Source organism: Bombus vancouverensis, chromosome 8, assembly GCF_051014615.1.
Source record: "Bombus vancouverensis nearcticus chromosome 8, iyBomVanc1_principal, whole genome shotgun sequence".
Taxonomy (NCBI): Eukaryota; Metazoa; Arthropoda; class Insecta; order Hymenoptera; family Apidae; genus Bombus; species Bombus vancouverensis.
Window position 1 is genome coordinate 9,728,252 of NC_134918.1, and position 22,295 is coordinate 9,750,546.

Here is a 22,295-nt window from a genome sequence, read left to right on the forward strand (position 1 = left end):
GCGTAGTATGAAATTATGAATAAATCTGGAATATTGTTCAATCTGAAAAGAAAAATAACTTATTGACATCATTCATTGATACGAGATTCAGAATGTTTGTTTTGTCTTGCAGAAAAAGAAGGCAGCCCTTTCTTTTAATGTGAAATAGAAAGTGAAAATTTGAAAACAGATTTTTTGGAAATTTACTTGCAAATATCGTTTTCAATATCGTGATTTTCTTCCCAATGGTACTGTACTTTCAAATTTTCCAGTATCCCTCTAAAAACAAAAAGTCGAACCTCGTTATTATTAACGTAGGCATTACAAGGAAGAGAAGTATTAGAAAGCAGCTCCTTTTTATTATGGATTTCTTTATAATCATGTAAATAAGAAATTCCGGAAATTTTTTCCTAAAGAATTTAATTCTTGTGTTTTGATTGATAATTATTACACTACATACTAACTTTTCGCATACTGTTCGCGTCTAACCATTTCCTAATAATAACTACTTCAAAATTACATATGTTCTTGCACGAATTCAAAAGTACGTATGATACAATTACAATTGATTCTAAAATAATAATTATTTAAAGATATTAAGATACTAATTAAACGTTTCACTATATTTCAAAATCTGGAACAACAAATTTTTATTTATAAAAAATGAAACTGTGTTTATATATTCTTTGTCAAGATGCTATTTCTTATTACCATGTCGACATTTTTTAAAATTCATTTTGTTATCTCTACTCAATATGAAAATTCATATACTGCTTAATATTTTTTACATATTATGCATCCACCGCATGATATCTCCTGAAAAATCAAAATATTAATGTTATATTATTACAATGCTTCTTAAATTTCAATTTTTGACAAATTTGAAATCCAATATATTTTGCACAATTATTATTTATCAAAAAATTCTAAGTTAGTAACTTTCTTTTCAAATGGCAAATAACATATACTTTGACTTACCTGTAAGTTTTTGTTCCTAATCATCATTTCCTCTTATAGAACATCATTATTGTTCTTATAATTACTACCAGTGTCATAGATATTGTAGTGGCTACAACTGAATTAATAGAAAATCATAAATAACTGTGTATAACAATGACACATAACTTTTACTTACATATCAGTCGATAAGGGATTACTGTGATATCCTGTTGATGTTTCTTAAGGCACTTGATTAGGTGTGATACGGTATCATTCCTTATGGTATACTGTAGATAAGTATTTTAGAAAATAACAAGAATAAATCTAAATTATTCAGAGGTTCCAGTTTCGGCTTAGACATAAATACAGGACCATTTGCAAAGAAGAAAGGGTGCGTTTCTACAGCCTCGTTATAGTAACCATGAATACCAATCTCTGAATTACTGGTTACTAAACATAAATATCCTATAAAATTTAATATATTTCTTTAATTTTTAATACATACATGAGTTAGTAGTTCTAAATTATGAATCATCCTACCTGTGATATTACACTTTTCCTTATAATATCATCGCTCAAGTGAACAACATTAAGATCATGTAAACCATGTCATCCTATCTTACTGTGAAGATACTTAGTTATGTTATCTAACATTATAAAAATATCATCAAATTCAAGTCCTTTTATTCACATCACATGGCCACGACGATCTGGTTCTTCGTTATATAATGTTCTAAAATTTGTCGTATATATAGGATGTACAAACCGTGATATCAAGGTATCAGTTCTTCCTTCCCAAGGGACAGTTTCATTAAAATTCTGATAGAATTAAAAATTAATTATTAATATTCTAACAATCATATATGTTAAATACATTATAGTCAACGATATATACGATTTGCTGAAGGACCTTCGTATTTTCTCATTAAAAAATGTTTTGGGCTGAGCTGCGAACCACGAATGCATCGTCGTCTTCACCTTTTCATCAGCTTTTTCGGCATCCATCTCGCACAAACTTTTTAAAACCCAAATCTGTCTTGCACTATTGCATAAGCAGAGCCGTGGCTGATTTGCAAATGATTTGCCACATTATCCAGTGTCACTCGTCTATTCCATAGAGCATAAGTTCATGAGAACGTTCAATGTTGTCATCGTGGATGTGGATGGGCGTCCAGCTGTTTTTTCATAACACCTGTGCGATCTTCTTAGAACTTTTGTGCCCATTCGAACACACTTCGTGACAAAACACTTTCTCCATAATGTGCATTAAATCTTTGATAAATATAGGCATCAAACATAGCCTCCGACCACAAGAAACGAATCACAGCATCCTGCACTGTTTTCCTGCAAATCACCATTGCAAAGCGCCATTAGTGGGAAGTCACAAACGAATTGACTTAACACAATGAAACCTACACAGCAGCATTGAACAGGTATGACGTCATATGAAGAGTGCAGATGAGTCAATATGGTCGACAGAAGTTTTAACTATCTGGAGTGCGGATAAATTTTTACTGAGAGTCGTATAGGAATCTATAATCTGTAAGTATACCTTTGGCTGAATGGAAATTTCTCTTACATATAGTAAAAAATGCAGAAACAGTGTATTGAATTCGAAAGTGATAAAAAATAAGTGAAGTTTCGAGGTTGCATGTGATTGCATGAGTACACAGGACGTTTTTAGCGAATAAAAAATAATTTTGAAAGACACGAGACTTATCTTGTATTTTATGCACACTCTGTGTCCGAATTTCCAGAAGCTCTCTATCTTATGAAGTGTTTTAGATTAGCCGGAAAATTTTGTATGTACATACAAGAAGTATACGATCTAAGTGGAATATTCCATTATTCTCTTGATACAACAGAAACGAAATTTACAGAACTTCTCAGAAAGTTGGTTTATTATTACCAAATTAATAGAATTAATATACGTTTATCATCTTTACATACCTAAGTCGTGGAGGTTTATCGTGCGTAAAAAATTAGTGTCGTTTCAAAGTTACATTTCGTACATTTTAAGCCTATAATTTGTAACGTACAAAACAATGTAAATTTGAGCTGTTTCTTATCTCCACAATAAGAAAATCGAATTGTATTGAAATTATACTTATATACAGTAATAATCGTCTATTGATTTGTGTATTGAAATACTCCAATTTATAATGTACATGTTATATGTATTTTGAGCAAAACTAAGATTAGAAGGAAATTAGATTAAATACCATAATGAGGTGTGAGAACTGGGCAAAACTATTAAATTGTGTTTATCTATTATTTTTAATGTTTAAGACGTCGATTTGATGTTAATTCGAATTGACGTGTCTTCAGATACCGTATAGTTTGTAGTAACTCTGTAACTTAATTATCGTACAAGAACCCTCTCCACCCTGAGCATGTTCGGCGCATATTATACCATCATTCATATCAGGTGCATTAGGAAATTTGGGATAAGCTATTTTGCATTCGGCGTTCTTAATCACTGGCATTTGTACTTCCATTAATGCATTACGTTGTGGTCGTCCTACGAAGAAAATAAGAAAGATATTTAAGACTGGAACTGTTTAATTTTATTATAAAATTGATATCACTTACTTTATCTTAATGCTCCCCATCCAGCAACAAGGGGGTTATAGCCCACGAAGTTGCTCTTTCGTAGGGGCTCTTTCGTACAAATGGGATATATGTACCCTGAAAAATAAAAAAATAAATGAAAATGCAGGAAACGAATGACCAAAAGTATGAGAAAGAATTGTATACGCTTTATGACACAATATATGTGTACAGTAAGAAATTTTAGGAAACGATTCTCCATTAATACTCAATAGCATATACTCAACAATATTTGAGGACTTACTCGAAAATGGCACCTCCTCCACCAATCTAAGAATGGCAATATTATGATTGTGTATGTTTTCTATTCCATCCATATGTGCACAATGTGCTGCGGTCAAAACATGCCTAGCCGATATCAGGGAACCTCCGCACTTCCATAGTGGTTTGTCTGGGTTTCGGGGATTACGAAAACCTAATGCAGCGATCCATGGCCAAGCGCCTAAAATGCAATAGTCATAGTTGTGAATATACATAATTTTTTCTCACGTAACGAGTAACAACGATTATTACCTATTCGATATTCGATCATACAGCAGACGATAAGTACATACGTACAAATACTCTGAAATAGAGATTTGATAAAGACAGAAATTAAATTTTTATTCCAGTGGAATACAAATTATTAAATAATTCTATATAATTTCTATTTGAACTATACTGAACTATAAAGTTCAAACGTGTTTTTTCTGCCCTAACAGTTTTTGATCTCTATCCATATTATTACTCCTATATCAATTTTTTATTTCAAGCAAAAAGATACTCTTCCTAACATGAAGTAAAAGAAAGAAATAATTCAAGTTAATAAGTAAAGTTACTACCGATGAAATCATAGCATTATTATTTAGTCTAATTGAAATGTACATTGATGTGCTGTTTAATGCCTTTAAAGTTCATTCTTTGCAGTAAATGGCTTATTATTAATCGGAAAGAAAGACATAAAACGTACCAAGTTCAGCTGGTTTACCATCGACCAGCCTGGTATGAGAGACGTTGCTAAAACCACAGTATGGTGGTCGCAAAGCCTTATACTTGTACACAGTTTTTATTAAAATTTCTCTCTTCTCTTTGTTTGGATCGTTCGGACAGCAAACGATCGTAACATTGCCCTGGTATCTGCACACTGATCGTCTATAAAAATCGGTGGCTGTACGGTACTGTATCTGCCATATTTCTTGCAGAGGTTTACATTTTCTGTAGTCAAGGCACCTGCCTTCTTGATTGTCCGGTGTGGTACATTCTGGATCAAACAATTTTAAAACATTTATACAGTTCAAAGATGCGTAAGAAAGCGACACCGATTACTCAACTTTCGAAGTAAAAAGCCGATCAAGTCCACCGGATTGCCCTACAGACACGTATTAATCCGTAAGAGTTAGTCATCATGTTGATAATAATTATCTAAAGAAACTTTTCACGTGAAAATATAAAATTTTAATTGATTAGATATTGTGTTAGCCATACTTAAGAAAGAAAATGAAAATGAATGAAATGAAAGAAAAGGACTACCTTCAACCTCATTTTTTAAATAAACACTTTGTCAGTTTTGCGGTAAATAAATTCTTAGGAATTCAGGACAGTTTTTAGTGAATCATTTTGTTTCGACCGTTCGCGGAGAGACGCGATCGCGAGATAGCACGTCAACGAGAGTTGTAAGTTCCCGTTACGATTAAATAATCGACGCCACGAACTGATCGATCCCCTTATTTCGATTATGATAATAAGGGTAGTTCAATGAAATTCCACAGAATTAACACAAATAAATTAATGTTTATTTCAACAACTTATTAACTAGAAAGATATAAATGGAACAAAAAAAATGTAACTGCGTTTTGGTTGATAAGTAATGCGCGACATACCACATGTGTTGACGGTTCGACTTCTCGAAAAGTTCTGAACGCCTTTCGATTTTTTTCGTTTTTTCTGGAAGGCGACCCCCACTACGTTCGAATCACGCCACATTCTTTTACGCGAGGTAAAATAACGGCCACGAGTCGACGTTTCTGGAAGTCGCCCTGCTTGATAAACCATGCGCTTGCCACTACAATGTTTGTTTGCCGGGCAGACGCGACGGTCCGTCTGCGACATTATAGTGCCGCGATCGATAGTTAAGAATATGACCTATGGTAAGCCGCATGGCGTAACATTCTCCCCCCGTTGAGAGGGTAACGATCAAACTAGCGAGGTGTGGTTGAAGTTCCCATCTTAGTTCGTCTCGGTGGCTAGTTGTTCGGGTTTCTCGAGATCGGGTTGAATTGGCAGTGGGACAAGCCTTTTGACGGCCCGATCCAAAACGCTCTTTGCCGTCTGAACTGTAGCTGTCCGGATGACACCATCGGCGCCTGGATGAACCTTGATAACTCGGCCCTCGGAGAGTTGTCCTCTCTGAGGATGACGATTGTGCCCTTTTGGATGCCGTGTCCACCCTTGCTCCATTTATTGCGGTTGGTTAGCTCGTTCAAATACTCCTTATGCCAGCGGTTCCAAAAATGCTGTTTAAGCTGTTGGATATGCTGCCATCTGGAGAGTCGGTTCGATGGAATGTCTCTGAAATCTCGATCACGTAAGCACATTAGTGAATCGCCAATGAGGAAATGTCCGGGAGTGAGGACTAGGAGATCATTTGGATCGGTGGAGATAGGAGTTAGCGGGCGGGAATTGAGGACTGCTTCTATTTCTATGATAACAGTATTCAATTGTTTAGAAGTGAGTAACTCGTTGCCGGCTACACGCCTGAGGCGGCGTTTAAATGACTTCACCGCTGCTTCCCATAGCCCACCGAAATGCGGTGAATGAGGGGGAATGAAGCGCCATTCGATTTGTTTGTCGACTAAAAATGCGGTTACTTTTTCTTTGTGATCGTCCGATTGTAATAAATCGTGAAACTCTCGTAATTCGTTGGTTGCTCCTTTGAAGTTGGTGCCGTTATCAGAATGGATGGTGGAGCAATACCCTCGAGCGATAAATCTGCGAAGAGCGGCGATGAAGGCTTCGCTAGTGAGATCGCCAACGAGCTCGATGTGTACCGCTTTAATTGCTAGGAATACGAAAATGGCTTCGTATACCTTTATCTGACGACGGTTACGATCTCGTTTTTCTTTGATGTGGAACAGCCCGCAATTATCGACGCCGACGTTAGTGAATGGGCGAGATTCCGTTACTCGCGCCTCCGGCAGATTACCCATTATGTATTCTACCGATGGTGGTTGAGCGCGGCAGCAGCGAACGCAGCCTTTGATCGCCCGCCATACTTGACTTCGACCGTCGACGGGCCAGTATCTTTGGCTTACTGCGTATAACGTAGCCTGCGTTCCGGAGTGCATGTGGATCTTGTGCTCGTGTTCTATGATGCGTGTTGTAACGGATGACTTAGGTAATACTATGGGATGTTTCTGGGCGAAGGTCATCGACGAATGACTGAGTCGACCCCCGACTCGCAATATTCCTTCCTTGTCTATGAACGGATTGAGTCGCGTGAGCTTACCCTTTATCGCCGCGTTCCGATCTTTTTGGAGTGTACGAATTTCCTCGGAGAAATGGATGTTTTGCAACAATTTTATCAGCTTATTGTGCGTTATGCGTAATTCGGTAACAGTTAGGGGTGCCGCTCGGTTCTTTTTCTGTTTCCAACGGAGGCAACGAGCTATGATTCGTATCAACTTGGGCCAGGATGAATACCTTTGCAACAAACTGTAATCGGCGGGGTTTGCGGACAGACAAATCGCCCCTTTCTGCTCCGGTACTTCAATTTGCGGTGTTAGCGCCCATGTCTTCCGACTGGTAGAGCCATGCAGGACCGTGCTGCCAGATGGTTGGGCGCAGAAACTCTTCGGGTGTTTGGCCGCGTGATATTAAGTCCGCGGGATTGTCGTCAGTAGGAACGTGGCGCCAATCGTGGATGCTGGTTTTTGTTTGAATTTCGGAGACTCTGTTAGCGACGAATGTTTTAAGGGTGTGAGGTGATGTATTGAGCCAATGGAGGACGATAGTGGAATCGGTCCACTAGATAGTTCGAGTAATTTTGTGTGATAGGGCTTGTTGTACTGTCGACATCAGGGACGTAAGAAGGAGTGCTCCGCTCAGCTCGAGCCGAGGAATGGTCTGGTACTTGAGCGGGGCGACTTTCGATTTTGCGGTTAAAAGTTGGGTCCAAACACGGCCGTTGGTGTTAAGGGTTCGGAGATAAACACAGGCTCCGTAAGCCTTTTCGCTGGCATCGCAGAAACCATGCAGTTCAATTTCTATTGCGGACTCGATTATTGCATTGCGTGGGAACCTGACGTTGTTTAATAAGGGTAATTGGGCATAGTACCTTTCCCACTCTGTATGTAACTCGATCGGAAGTGATTCATCCCAATCGATTTTCGACGATCATATTCGTTGAAGTAGCATCTTGGCCCGAACAATCACCGGTGCGAGCAGACCGAGCGGATCGTAAATTTTTGCAATCTCCGAGCTGATGATTCGTTTCGTGACTCGGGAGGGCGTGGGTTTGACTTCGACCGAGTAAAGAATAGAGTCGTCGGATGAATTCCAAAACACCCCCAGCGTCTTCAAGTTTTGCGAGTCGCCCAAAAAATGTTGGTGATTTGTTTCTTCCAAGGAAAGTCCGTGTAATAAGTCATTATCGTTTGACGCCCATTTTCGTATGTTTAAGCCGGCCAGTTGAAGTAAATTGGTGAGTTCTGTTCTGAGCGTGAGGGCTTCGTCCTTCGTTTCAGCTCCGGTGAGAGCGTCGTCGACGTAGAAATCCCGCTGCAGTACCTGTGCTGCACGTGGAAATCGATGTCCTTCGTCCTCTGCCAGTTGCTTGAGGCACCGAATAGCTAGATACGGGGCTGCGGATAAACCGAACGTTACAGTGTCAAGCTCATATGTTTCTGTTTCTCCACTCGCGCTGCGCCATAATATCCTTTGATATTTCCGATCCTCTGGTCGTACGAGGAATTGCCGATACATTTTCTCTATGTCGCCAGTGAGTACGTACTGATGAGCGCGGAATCTAATTAATATACAAAATAAATTGTGAATTGAGTCGAGAATATAGGATTTCCCCATTTTCATGATTATCGTGATTTTTGTATAAATATATTTTTTAAGATACTAATAATTGGATACTTATAAATTAGTATTATCAATTATTTTGCATTTATAATTCCGCCTCTAGTATAAGTGTGTGACGGATGAAAAGAGAGAGAGAGTGCGTTTCGTCCCGGGACTACCGGTGGACTCGTCAGTAAGGCTATGCCCGGTAGTCCCTGCCTTAGATGTAGAGGGAGTCTCGCTAGGTGCGGTATTTGTATCAATCGCTTGTATATTAGTTAGACAGACAGACTCGTTGTCGTCGTAGCCCTCTAGTGTTGGCGGTTGGTACCAGCGGATCGCCCGGGAGGTGTTGCGCCGCGTTGATGCTTCGTCCTGTCATTGTCCTGTTGATACCGATCCGCCACAAGTGTTAATTGAAAACTAACTTTATGTTTCAAAAAGTACTAGCAAAGTCGTTGAGTAACAAGCCACTGATGCTAACACAAATAGCATTGTCGTAATTAAATATTTCTAAATATTCATTTTTCATTTTGAACCTGTAGAAACAATTTATTATATATACTATTAGCTAAGTAATTGCATATTTAATTAAGTCGAAATATGAAACTTAGTTATTTTAATAATTTAAAAAATAAAAAACTGAAACATTTCAATTTAATTTATGGTTGGAACAAAAGACAGTTATTTTTCATTAATTGAAATATTGCAATGCAGAGTACTTTCCAAAATACGCCGAGAGTATTCCTGATGGTGAAACGAGCGTTGCTTCATCGAACGCAGCTAAAGAAAACAACATCTATGTAGTTGGTGGTACGATGCCTGAAATAGAGGGCGATAAATTGTACAATACCTGTACTATTTAGGGTCCCGATGGAACTTTGATAGCAAAACACCGAAAGGTATTATGGCTTTGAATTTGAAAATATTGGGGTGAAGAAAGTGACTCTATCTAGGAATAATTTAGGAATATACATATGTACATACGTATACTATAACCAATTCTATAATTTACGGTTTATAAAATACGTTATGATACGGGAAACGCCCATTTTTGTTGTAATGTGTAATATAAATTTTTCACATACGAAAATACTTATTTTTTCTCCTTTTTAAACATTATTAAATGATAAGATTTTTTAATAAAAGAAAGTGATAAAAACGCTGTCAGTTATTAAATAAAAAATAATTAAAGTTTAGGAGTTGGTAACTTTGATATTAAATTACAAAAGTTGCAGCAATAGAATTAGCGACTACGATTTTTATGTTATTAGGTACATCTATTCGACATCGACATTTCTAATAAGATTACTTTTAGAGAGAGTGATTCACTCAGTCCTGGTAACTCCCTAACGACGTTCGATGTGAAGGGCTGCAAAATAGGTATTGGCATTTGCTATGATATTAGATTCGAGGAAATGGCACGCATTTATCGGAACAAAGGTACAGTAACTTAATCGATCAATACTTAACTAGCAAAAAATTAAATATCTTTCTTAAATATATTCTATATAAAATTAATATAATCTGTAACTCTGTATAAAGAGAAGCTTAATTTAAAAAACCAGTATATTTGCTGAAAATGAAACAAATAAAAGAATTAAAAGCACAATAAGAGGACTATCCTCGCATATTCAGAAATGATGGAATGTGAACCGTGCAAGTACGAAGTTAATTGGTATTCGGTGGCTTCTTATTTCCTGCTTCTCTGGGTTAGGTTGCCAAATGCTGATATATCCAGCGGCATTCAATATGATCACTGGACCACTGCACTGGTCATTACTTCAGCGTTCCAGAGCGAATGATAATCAATTATACGTTGCCCGCATATCACCGGCTCGTGTTCCTTAAGCAAGTTACGTCGCATGGAGACATACACAGTTGACCAATCCCTGGGGAAAGATTCTTTACGATTTGGAAACTCAAGAGAATATGGCAGTCACCGATATCAAAAAAAAAAAAAAAATTTCAACAAATAAATAAAAAAAAAAAAGTCACCGATATCGGTAATTTACAGCTTAAAATTAAAAGCGAGAGATCCATGATGTAATTAATTTTTAGTCTCGTTAATTTATCGATTTAGCCATCTTCCTCTGTATTTGTTGAATTTATTAGTAAGCATTACTTATTACTTCGTATGTTTCTTTTTTCTATCAGATCTAAAAGTTGTTGAGGAAGTAAGGGCTCAGATACCTACATTTTCTCAGAGACGTACAGATTTGTACGACACTGTCTGTAAGAAGGAGTAACTCTACACTAAAACAGAAAATGTTTTTTTATAATATTTCTACTACAATATCCTTTTTTTGTGAATTATTACTAATTTCTTATCATTTGTACTAAATGAATGACTCAATTAAGAAAACCAAAACGTTATAAATAATAATCTGTATATCTTGTGTATCAACATGTAATTGGATATTATAATAATATAGGAATGCTATAATAATATAGGATAATAATATAGGAGAATAATAATATAGAAAAAAATACATGCTTTTAAACACCTTTAATATCGATCACATAAATTGTTATAATTCACAATGATTACGCATACATAAAAGACCCCTTGATAGTAAAATTTACGATCAAAAGGCAATTACGTATCGTTTAACAACATTTAATTTATAACACCTTTTAAACATTTAGACAGATTAACACATAACACTTCTTATATATAAACATCAATTTATCAGCTTGGAGAAATTGGTCGATTAATACCTGTTTGATTGTCTGTCTCGATGAAAGACTTAAAGAGAGCAAAAACATGATAATGCCGCTAATATAATATTCCTTCTTTCTTGTATCTGTCTGCCTCTCAGGTCGTTTTACTAATTACAATAAGTAATTTCGACTTCTTTGCGCTCTCTTTTAACGCATTCGAGACCGAAAGAAATTCATATCAGTCAGTAGGCAAGGGTATAATATACATATTTTATATATAACTTATGTAGTAATGTATATATCATGTTAACTTCATATTTTTTTCAATATAGAATTATTATATATATATATATATATATATATATATAACTGTACATAATACATTATAGAATAACATAGTATATAATTTTATATTTTAAAAATATGAAGCATACTATTTAAGATTGTCATCGATTTAAAATCAAAGTATGAAAAGGATACCCTGGAGAGAGTAAAACGCAGAATCATTCTAACTAAACATTCAGATCATACCGACACCTAGGTATCGTCTTACAGTTAAATCTCGGTCTCGAATGGATTAAAATGAAATACATACTTGCAGCTTCAACATCTTCAATATCGAGGAGATTCAAACTTTACAACTAAATGTAAATTGCGATGTAAAACAAAGCGATGTAAAAAGGGAAAAAGGAGGAAAGAAGGAACAGGGAAGCAAAGAGAAGAAACGAATTTTTCATTTTCTCGAAACTGGATCAAGTTTCAGGCTGCTCGCCAAAGAGTCTGTAGCTAACGAGACAAGATTAGACAAACCACGCTTTAAGATTGCCACAGAACTATAATAATCCTCGAAATCAATACGATTCGTCGATCCATCGCCTGATTAAAAAATGAGATGGGATGAAGCTCACTAGTCGGCCTTTGAACTTTCAATAGCGCTTACGGCTCGTATACTCTAGTTTGAATGCTACAATGTAAGCCAAGTCAGCTGTAACTAGCGTTCGCGTGATTGTCGCTATCTATTATTCACTCGTTACACGTTCACCAGATAAACGCGTCTACCGGTTGACATTGTTTTCTGTCCTGAGTTTCAAAGCAATTATGTTGCTTCGTGTAATCAAATCTCGCCAAACTAACGATAAGTTCTTGTTTGATCTTACACAGTTATTAAAACTATACAAGTTAAACCAATCTAGCCTAAACAAGTAATGTCGTTATATATTCTTTTTTAAATCTATATATTGTTTAATAAATCGCTGTTAGGATATAGTAGCTGACAAAAATATTCGGACAAATATATTTGTAGAAACATTTTAGGAGTGTATTATGCATAGTGGCACTATTTAATACTGTACTGTGACTATCATGGTCGTGTTGGTATTATTCGAAACTAATCTGAAAATCTGTATGGAATTTGTAAGATATTTAGTACGAGTACTGTGCATTACTGATATGTACACAACCGAGACGAGATAATGAAGGTACTGCTCTCCATCGTTCATTGCTACGCGTTGCTAATAGCAACGTATAATGCATATATATCTCGCAAAGACCATAAAAGTACCCAATGGAACCACGTTTAATATTTGATAATAATGTCCCATTACAGTTTCGTTATTTTCAATTAATTAAACACGACCCTTTTAGAAGATAAAATACGTAATACAAATCTACTCGAAATCTTTTGAACCTTACGGACGACTACTTATGGTCTTTAAAAGCAGCAGGGGTTAGCAGAATATTAACTGCGGATTTTTCTCGGACCGCAGCATGCAATATGAAATATGGTTATTAAAATGTACACTGGAAATCTCATATCCATAAGATACTCGTGCTTGTAGAACCTTGAAAATGAATTCTTAATCCAAATAGTAATTTTCGAGTTACCGTTTGTGAAGAAATCTTTTTCTTTGTTACGTGTAATAGATTATTTTTAAGTTTTAAATTACATTGGTAACCTTCTATAATTTATTACTCGAAGGTGGTAATTTTTTCTTAAATAGTTTGTTTTTCCTATAATTATTTTACTACAGAATCCTCAAAAACATGATGTATGTATATATATCCTGAAATATTATCAGTCTATTGTCAAGTTATAGAACATTATGGAAATTGCCAATTAAAGTCATAAAAAACAAAAAATAAGGAAGTTCGTTAAAATATGTGATTTTCCAATCAAGATATAGAATTTATTCGAGTAATATAGATTACGGTAGAGATGGTGACGGTAACAATGAGTGGACTGATTCTTCGTGCGAAAACAAATTGGAAGCGCAGAGCGATGTATTGTTTCAGCGAATATCGATTTTAAAGCACGGTTTTAAAGTACGTGTGCGTTTGACTAGGTGTGTTAATTAATATTGCTGTCTGATTTTCGATATGTAAATACAATATCTACATATCTTTAAACTTATGATAATTGAACTAACAATTTTTTTAAATTTAAATTAAACTTATGATAATTAAACAAACAATTTCTTTAAATTTAAATTAATATTTATCCTTTTAAATGCAATAATTTTTTTTAATAATAACTTCACGCGTAAGTCAGCTGCGCACATATTTGATCGTTCTTTAAAGCTTGAATCTCTGCGAAGAGAAAAAATATTTCAACCAACAAGAACTGGTTCTACGTTTTCTATCCATTTCCTTCCAGATAAATCTCTCTATCTAAAATCCTTATTTCCGTATTTCCTTGAAAAGGCTAAAGTCGTTTTGTATAAAATCCAACGTAGAGAAGAAGGAAGATCCGCAAAAGATTCTTTCAGCTTTCCCTATGTTTGAGCTCGAATCAAAGCAATCCTATTCCCAATAGGGTGACTATGCGTTTAACTTCTTATAGAATCTCTCTGATTCCGTGTGATACCTTCGGTGTTTTTGAAGTATGTAATTGATGTCGTAACGTCAACGCTTTGCAGTGCGAATTCAATTTTGAGTTGCAATTTCCCTGTTTGCGTGGCAAAAGCATAAAATCGATAGCGCACGTTTCGATAAACACGTTTTCTTTGCTGACGGCGCACTGTAAATATAAATATTTGAATAAATATCGCGAATTTCATGTTGCTAAAAGATTTATACTATTTATTCGTAAATAACTGTTGGATATGTTTGAAGTTGAAACCACTGCATTAGGTCTTTTTTCTTGTTTAAAATTATTTGTATTGGTAAATTGAATGAAAGTTCTAACATGTAATTTGTTCTTCTTTTATAAATAGTTTACAGAGGATAAAGCGTGGGTAACTCACGACTGTCGCGATCATGACACTATACATACCTATGTATAGCACGTATACTAAGCTAACTAAAATAGCAAGTCAGAGAAATGAAAACTTAGGAAAATCTAAAGGAAGATAAAACGTTCGAGCCTTGCCAGGAATATAAGATGCTAAGTAATCTTCCTAAGTAATCTCCTCCAGCTTTTTCTAGTTTGATCAATAATTATTAGTACATGTTAGGAAAACAAATAGAATTTTTGTTCTCAAGCGAGGTATAATTTAAATTTTGTATGTACACAAAAATGTTAAATATCTGTAATAAACATGGTATAATCAATTTTTTTACATAAAATTATATTGTATAGGCTATTGTTATTTAAACATTTTAAATTGGATGAAGAAAAAAATGACGCAAATAAAACGTAGGACATTTTAATTAAAGAGACTAATATAGAGATTTATCTACTTAACTGTGATTAAATCATCTCCACTTAACGCTCTACCTCTTCTATTAATTATGCTTCGTTAAACTATGATTACAGAGGATGGGTTTTTTGATAAAATGACATTCTGACAAATATATATAGATCGATATATATAGATATAGATAGACAAATATATAGATTCTTACAACAGTAGTTATGAATGAACAGTAGTTATTGTATCAATTCCGTTCTTCAGAAGCTTCATTTGTGAAAAGACAATTCGCCAGAATATGGATTCACTGTAGTTATAGCTATAGGATTTCAATCTAGTTGACAGACTTGCTTTACGTAGAGAATATCTGTCTCTTGTTCTACCTTATCGCGATTTTCTCCTCATCTTATACGCTTTGTCGAGCAAAGTAATATTGGCATATATCTCGGCTCTGGTTACAATCATTAGTTTCCGCCTAAACGGTTAGAATCACATAGCTCGCGCTCTACTCTCGTTTATTCAACATTCAGGCCATATGGTCGCATGCGACGAGTTTTATGTTAATTCCGACCGATTACAATACCTTTCTTTCGTTTACAAGGAACGACGAGACTGGCAGTTGCGTGATTTCCAATGCAAAAGCCGCGATATCTGCACGATAACCTAACCTGAACCGATTTTGTTGTACTATTCTTATGTGGACTTCGTTTGTACCACTTTCGTAACAAAAATAGAATACGTAGAACACAGCATTCCGTTATGCGATATTGTCGATTCCTAACATCCGAAAAATCAGAGATAATTTTTTCCCTACAGTTGTACATTTGTGTGAAAAATTACGAACGTAAAGTTGTTTGGTGCATGCACAGTCCTTCCCTCCCCTGCATTTGCGTGGACATGCTAGAAGGATTCACTTTTCCACGGTGAAACTGTATGTATTATAATTTCATTTTTACAAAGGTCGAACATCCTACTATGCATAAATTTAATATTAATATAAGCAGGTTTCGTGTTAAGTATTACATCTGACGTATAAGCACACGTGTGTACGAGCTTTGGTTTTAAATGTCTTATAGTAGACACCGAAAAGATTATTAAGTTGGATATCTGACTCAACATCAATATTTTACTAGGAGATAACATGTTAAGAAGACGTTGGTGGATGGCATGGGAGATGATGAATGAAGACATACTTCTGTGAGATACATAAAATAGTAGTCAGAACGTATTTTGGCGCTTGGGGACAGCAACAGCATTTTTTTTTTTTTATTTATTTGTTGAAATTACAATCAATTCTCGCGTTGAGAATTTTCAGTAATTTTTCTGGCGTGGCGCAGTGACATGGCTGTTTATTTACAATAAGTTAATACTTATTATAGATAGGTATAATTTATAAGTATTATAAGTAAGTGCATATGCTTAATTTGGATAATTAAATGAATCCAACGTTTAGGTCTAGCGGGTAGTGCCCCTTCAGCCTGCGAATCTGGTCCGTCGTATCGAGTAGTCCAGTGATTAGGGGGTTTCGGTGTTTGTTGACTCTTTTGCTATATCTGTCGCTATATTTTGCTATTTCCTCTTTGACTGTAGGTATCTTGAGGTCGCGATGGATGGTTTCGTTGGTAACATACCAAGATGCGTCTATTAAGGCTGTTAGCGTTTTCGATTGGAATCGTTGTAGTATTTCGATGTTGGAGTTACTTGCTGTTCCCCATAGTTGGATTCCGTAGGTCCAGACAGGTTTTATTACGGTCTTGTAGAGGGTAATTTTATTCTGTATGTTTAGTTTGGAGCGTCGGCCCGTGAGCCAATAGAGTTTTTTTAGTTTGTCCTTTAGTTGCTTCGTTTTATCTGAGATGTGTGTCTTCCACGTTAGTCTCCTGTCCAGGGTCATGCCCAGGTATCGGACTGTGTCTCTGCTAGGAACTATTGCATGGAAGGTACTTGAGGCTATTGAGGGTACGCAGTGAGTATCCGAAGACATCTGGTTGCCATATTGCCCGCGGTGTGTGGCCTGGGCTAGGTAGAGTGTTACGCGACGTAACACAATCAAAATTCGAATGAACCACCCAACGGAACGAGCATCGATCCCTATAGAATCTCTTTGAGCATTCTTCACTAAGGAATTGTCGTCTTTTACCCCATTACGTTCTTCCATCACAATCTTCGTAATGGTAAATGAAAAAGTAAAAGTTTTTAAAACGCGATGGCGCTATCACTTTCTAAAAGCGTCGTCTTTACATTTCCGATGACCACGGGCACATCCGACTGCCAGATATACAATGTATTATAAGAGTATCATTACCATACTTTTCATGAAAAGAGCAATTTTTCTTGATAACTATACTCTGTAACATAGATTGAAGTCGCTGATTTGATCCCTCTGATATCGTTGTCTTATGAGAGTCTCGCCTGGTCTTGATTGGTTCTGTTGACTCTTAACGTTGTGAAAAATCGATTCGTTGTGTACCTTTTTTGTATAGAGAATTATTTTGTGGTAGAATATAATGTTGTAATATTTGTGGTCTATACTTTACTAATTTTGTCACTGAGCCGCTCTTTGGTTCGTTGAGCGATTCATATTCCGCATATATTCCGTACTTGCTTCGCTTGGTACTTTTATAATTTTCGCAGTTACAATAAAAAATTTAATTCTTAACAGATTAAAGATTTAACCTCTTGCTTTATAGTGTACAATAATTTTTTTTTTTTTTTGTATAGGTTATGTGATCCATAGTTTGAGTAAGTAGTACATATATATATATATTTACGTGACAAGCTTTCATTTCAATCTATATTTAAGATTAATATTTTATCAGTTTCTGTTCGTAACAATATCGAAGTAGTCAATAAGTTTGAAGAGTATAATTAAGGAAGTTATGAAGCAAGAGGTTAAGAACAAATTCTGAAAGAGGTTATGTACAACTCAGTAGTACTGCTTTACATTACTTTGCGAATTACTTTTCAAGCATAAAAATAGTTTAACAGCCACTTATAGTTACTTCCTTACCATTACATTCATTAAATTCGTTTGATTTTGTAAACAAAATAACCACGCTGACCAGTCTCTTATTTAAAATAGAATTATTTTGTCATATATCCAACAGTTTACTTTCTCTTCGCTTTGTCTCGTATTACGACTTTATAACGGTGTTTCTTTAAACTTTAAACGATCGTAATAAATGTATTTACGGACGATGACTGATATCTGGTCTGTCTTAAAGTTTCAACTAATTAGTGCCCCGTTACTTTGGACGTTATGAAATGTTGTATAACCAAAGACTTATCTTCTCTTTTGGTAGTTGCATAAGAGAAGACTGAGCCATTGAAACGCTCGAATAGATTAGCTGATTCGCTTAACGTATTTTTACTTCCGACGAGCTAAACACAAGAGCAGAAAGCACATAAGGAATAATACAGAAACGTCAAACGTATACAGAAATATATTTCGTAAAAGCATTAGTACGTAACATGTCTTTATAATTCTATTTATGTATAGTAAAATGGCTTGTATCCATTTTCATGAATTATAACTGACATTTCAAAGCATTCATGTAGATATGTAACTCTCGTTAATTAATAATTTAACAATGCGTCATGAAACGTATCATTTTCGTTCCTTCCTTTGTTTCGTTATACACAGGAACGAATTTGTAAATAAAGATGTATAATCAACGATAACATATGACAGCGAGTATAGTAACTGTCAGCAAAGGAAGAGGTCGGTAAAATGATTGTGGTTGATTTCAGTGTATCGGTAAATAAGCTTTGACAGACGTTGCCGGGGGACTCGGTGTCGGTGAAACCGCGTCGATGAAATGATTGTCAGTAATTTAAAGATAACCCAATTTATTGATCTGTCTCCCCTTCATGGCGTTGTACGTCTCTCTATAAAACATATTCTACCTCGGAGGGCTGAAAAATTTAACTTGGTCTCACTGGACTGGACTGTAAGTAAGAAAATTGAAATGCAAAATCCACGTGTGAGCGCAACGGTTTAGATGGAAAGTTCGATAGGACAGTTGTGTATATTAGCCTGAAAGAAAGCTCGTGGCTTCGCACGCAACACGTAATTTCCCTCGCTGAAATAATCCTATTACAACGATACGATTTAAAATTTTCCTTAACAGACCTCGCAATGTAATTCTTCATCTACAATTTTTTATTCGGCCTGAAACAAGAGACTTTCGAAGTCTTATAGAGTCTCGCGAATCTAAAAGTCAGGTTTCAACGTATTTTCGCGTCTTATTCTATAATACTGAAGACATTAAAGGTGTTAACGATTATTGTCTCACTATGTACGTACATCAAACGAGTACTTACGTAAGAGACGAATGGAAATGGAAACAGCCGAGAATAATTGAAGATAATTTGAATACGTTCCAGGCTATAATACAATTTCTCGTGAACCGTAATTGATTCGCAGAAGGGAATTGCTGCTTCTCACGACTAGCAAAGTGTTTCGCAAAAAAAAAAAAAAAAAAAAAAAAGAAAAATGGTATCGGAAGGATAGAAAAAAAGCGGTGGCCTACATCAAGCAATCTTCATGCCGATAATGCATTTATTATTCAGTTCGTTCATTTTCTATCGCGTAACAGACACTGGGATAACTGACAGAACGAGCGTATAAATCTTGCATCTCTCAACCTGACTTCTCCCAATTCGTATACTTCCATCCTTCGTATAAGTGACAATGAATCAGAAGAGTTTCATAGCAATATTGAACAACATACAGTCAACTACAACACCATTAGATACATCCACCATACAGTCAACTACAACACCATTAGATAACAGCAATACAATAGATTATAATTTTCTACGTGTCATTGATTCATCATCATCATTTTCCATTTTTTTAGCATATGTAAAAACGTATTTGACGTAATCTTACCTCGCTCTTTGAGTACAAAAATCCATTTAAATGAAACAAAGGGAAAAGAAATAAGAAAACAAACACTCACATACGAATCTTCATTACATAACTCTATGTACTCCTCGAGGTATAATTACTCAGACACGTTACAGCGTACCTTCTTCGTTCCCTGATGGCTGATATTGATCGTTGACGTTTATAATGAAAGAATTTCGTCAACGGCGCCATCTGGATCCTTGTTGAAAAATTAAAATAGCCGCAACAGCACCATTAAGCTCATCACCCAGAGTAGTTCTTGTTGCTGAGTCGTGGAGGAATTATTATCATCAACGACATAAACTATACCAGTTCCGGTAACGTTCTTCAGATGGTCCAGGCACTCGAACTCGCAACATCGCTCTCCAACACGGAATTTCTTGCATGTCTGTAGTAAAAAGAAATCGATCAATTGTACAGATCAATCGTCACTCGACTGCTCGAGAATTCAGGTCATCCAGAGAATAGAATAGAGACGTGGAAAAATGTAGTGCGATCATCGCAGTGGGAGGAAATAGGGGGATAGGGACCAAATGAATGAACGAGATGTTAAGGACAACTGACGATAAGTTCTTCTTTTGTCGAGAATTGCATGTTTGTGAATGGTTTGTGGGTGGTTAGGTGGAGAGAATTGAAGAGTTTGGAGGTGACTGGAAGAGTGTTTTGGGCAAGGTAGATTGCAGAATGGTTGCGGTAGCATTGTGTTAATTATGGGTTTGTACATGTAATCTTTGTATGTATCACTACATACAACCTAACGTATATTTTTAATAATACATCAGAGTTTTAGTTATTTCATAGCTATGAATTTTATACTCTATAATCTTGACGTTTTATTTCACAGAAGCGTTTGAATATCCATAAAAATTAAATGAACCAATGTATTCATTATCTTATAGAGAAGATATATTATTTTTAATTATGTTCCAATTATTTATCATGATCCTGATTTCCTTATTCTGAAAATTTGAAAGGAAGTTTTGTAGTTTGATACTTTCAGCGACAAAGGGTAATTATACCTCGAGGAGTACATACAGTTATGTAATGAAGATTCGTATGTGAGTGTTTGTTTTCTTATTTCTTTTCCCTTTGTTTCATTTGAATGGATTTTTGTACTCAAAGAGCGAGGTAAGATTACGTCAGATACGTTTTTACATATGCTAAAAAAATGGAAAATGATGATGATGAATCAATGACACGTAGAAAATTATAATCTATTGTATTGCTGTTATCTAATGGTGTTGTCGTTGACTGTATGGTGGATGTATCTAATGGTGTTGTAGTTGACTGTATGTTGTTCAATATTGCTATGAAACACTTCTGATTCATTGTCACTTATACGAAGGATGGAAGTATACGAATTGGGAGAAGTCAGGTTGAGAGATGCAAGATTTATACGCTCGTTCTGTCAGTTATCCCAGTGTCTGTTACGCGATAGAAAATGAACGAACTGAATAATAAATGCATTATCGGCATGAAGATTGCTTGATGTAGGCCACCGCCTTTTTTCTATCCTTCCGATACCATTTTTCTTTTTTTTTTTTTTTTTTTTTTGCGAAACACTTTGCTAGTCGTGAGAAGCAGCAATTCCCTTCTGCGAATCAATTACGGTTCACGAGAAATTGTATTATAGCCTGGAACGTATTCAAATTATCTTCAATTATTCTCGGCTGTTTCCATTTCCATTCGTCTCTTACGTAAGTACTCGTTTGATGTACGTACATAGTGAGACAATAATCGTTAACACCTTTAATGTCTTCAGTATTATAGAATAAGACGCGAAAATACGTTGAAACCTGACTTTTAGATTCGCGAGACTCTATAAGACTTCGAAAGTCTCTTGTTTCAGGCCGAATAAAAAATTGTAGATGAAGAATTACATTGCGAGGTCTGTTAAGGAAAATTTTAAATCGTATCGTTGTAATAGGATTATTTCAGCGAGGGAAATTACGTGTTGCGTGCGAAGCCACGAGCTTTCTTTCAGGCTAATATACACAACTGTCCTATCGAACTTTCCATCTAAACCGTTGCGCTCACACGTGGATTTTGCATTTCAATTTTCTTACTTACAGTCCAGTCCAGTGAGACCAAGTTAAATTTTTCAGCCCTCCGAGGTAGAATATGTTTTATAGAGAGACGTACAACGCCATGAAGGGGAGACAGATCAATAAATTGGGTTATCTTTAAATTACTGACAATCATTTCATCGACGCGGTTTCACCGACACCGAGTCCCCCGGCAACGTCTGTCAAAGCTTATTTACCGATACACTGAAATCAACCACAATCATTTTACCGACCTCTTCCTTTGCTGACAGTTATTATACTCGCTGTCATATGTTATCGTTGATTATACATCTTTATTTACAAATTCGTTCCTGTGTATAACGAAACAAAGGAAGGAACGAAAATGATACGTTTCATGACGCATTGTTAAATTATTAATTAACGAGAGTTACATATCTACATGAATGCTTTGAAATGTCAGTTATAATTCATGAAAATGGATACAAGCCATTT

General features: G+C 35.7%; 1 protein-coding gene and 1 long non-coding RNA gene across 3 annotated transcripts; one reads left to right on the forward strand and one right to left on the reverse strand.

Annotated features, from left to right (window-relative positions):
* Window positions 1-26: 26 nt before the first annotated feature.
* On the reverse strand, window positions 27-6,233 carry LOC117162666 (venom serine protease Bi-VSP-like). Of its 2 annotated transcripts, XM_076620735.1 has the most exons (12): window positions 5,388-6,233; window positions 4,478-4,876; window positions 4,042-4,093; window positions 3,773-3,970; window positions 3,511-3,606; window positions 3,251-3,439; window positions 1,814-2,262; window positions 1,459-1,737; window positions 1,115-1,383; window positions 958-1,054; window positions 691-795; window positions 334-613 (listed from the first exon to the last, which is right to left on the reverse strand). In XM_076620735.1, the coding sequence occupies exons 2-5, from the start codon at window positions 4,496-4,498 to the stop codon at window positions 3,512-3,514; spliced, it is 366 nt and encodes a 121-aa protein (XP_076476850.1). In that variant the 5' UTR covers window positions 4,499-4,876; window positions 5,388-6,233; the 3' UTR covers window positions 334-613; window positions 691-795; window positions 958-1,054; window positions 1,115-1,383; window positions 1,459-1,737; window positions 1,814-2,262; window positions 3,251-3,439; window position 3,511. The 2 variants fall into 2 exon arrangements, 1 of the variants encoding a protein (XP_076476850.1); XR_013058979.1 differs by lacking the exons at window positions 3,251-3,439; window positions 3,511-3,606; window positions 3,773-3,970; ... (1 more) ...; window positions 4,478-4,876; window positions 5,388-6,233 and adding an exon at window positions 27-42 and having other exon boundaries at window positions 187-795; window positions 1,814-2,290.
* LOC143303022 (uncharacterized) lies at window positions 2,337-11,509 on the forward strand. The gene is made up of 4 exons (XR_013058983.1): window positions 2,337-2,460; window positions 9,289-9,473; window positions 9,846-10,014; window positions 10,289-11,509. It is a non-coding gene; the product is annotated as an uncharacterized LOC143303022 (long non-coding RNA).
* Window positions 11,510-22,295: the final 10,786 nt, after the last annotated feature.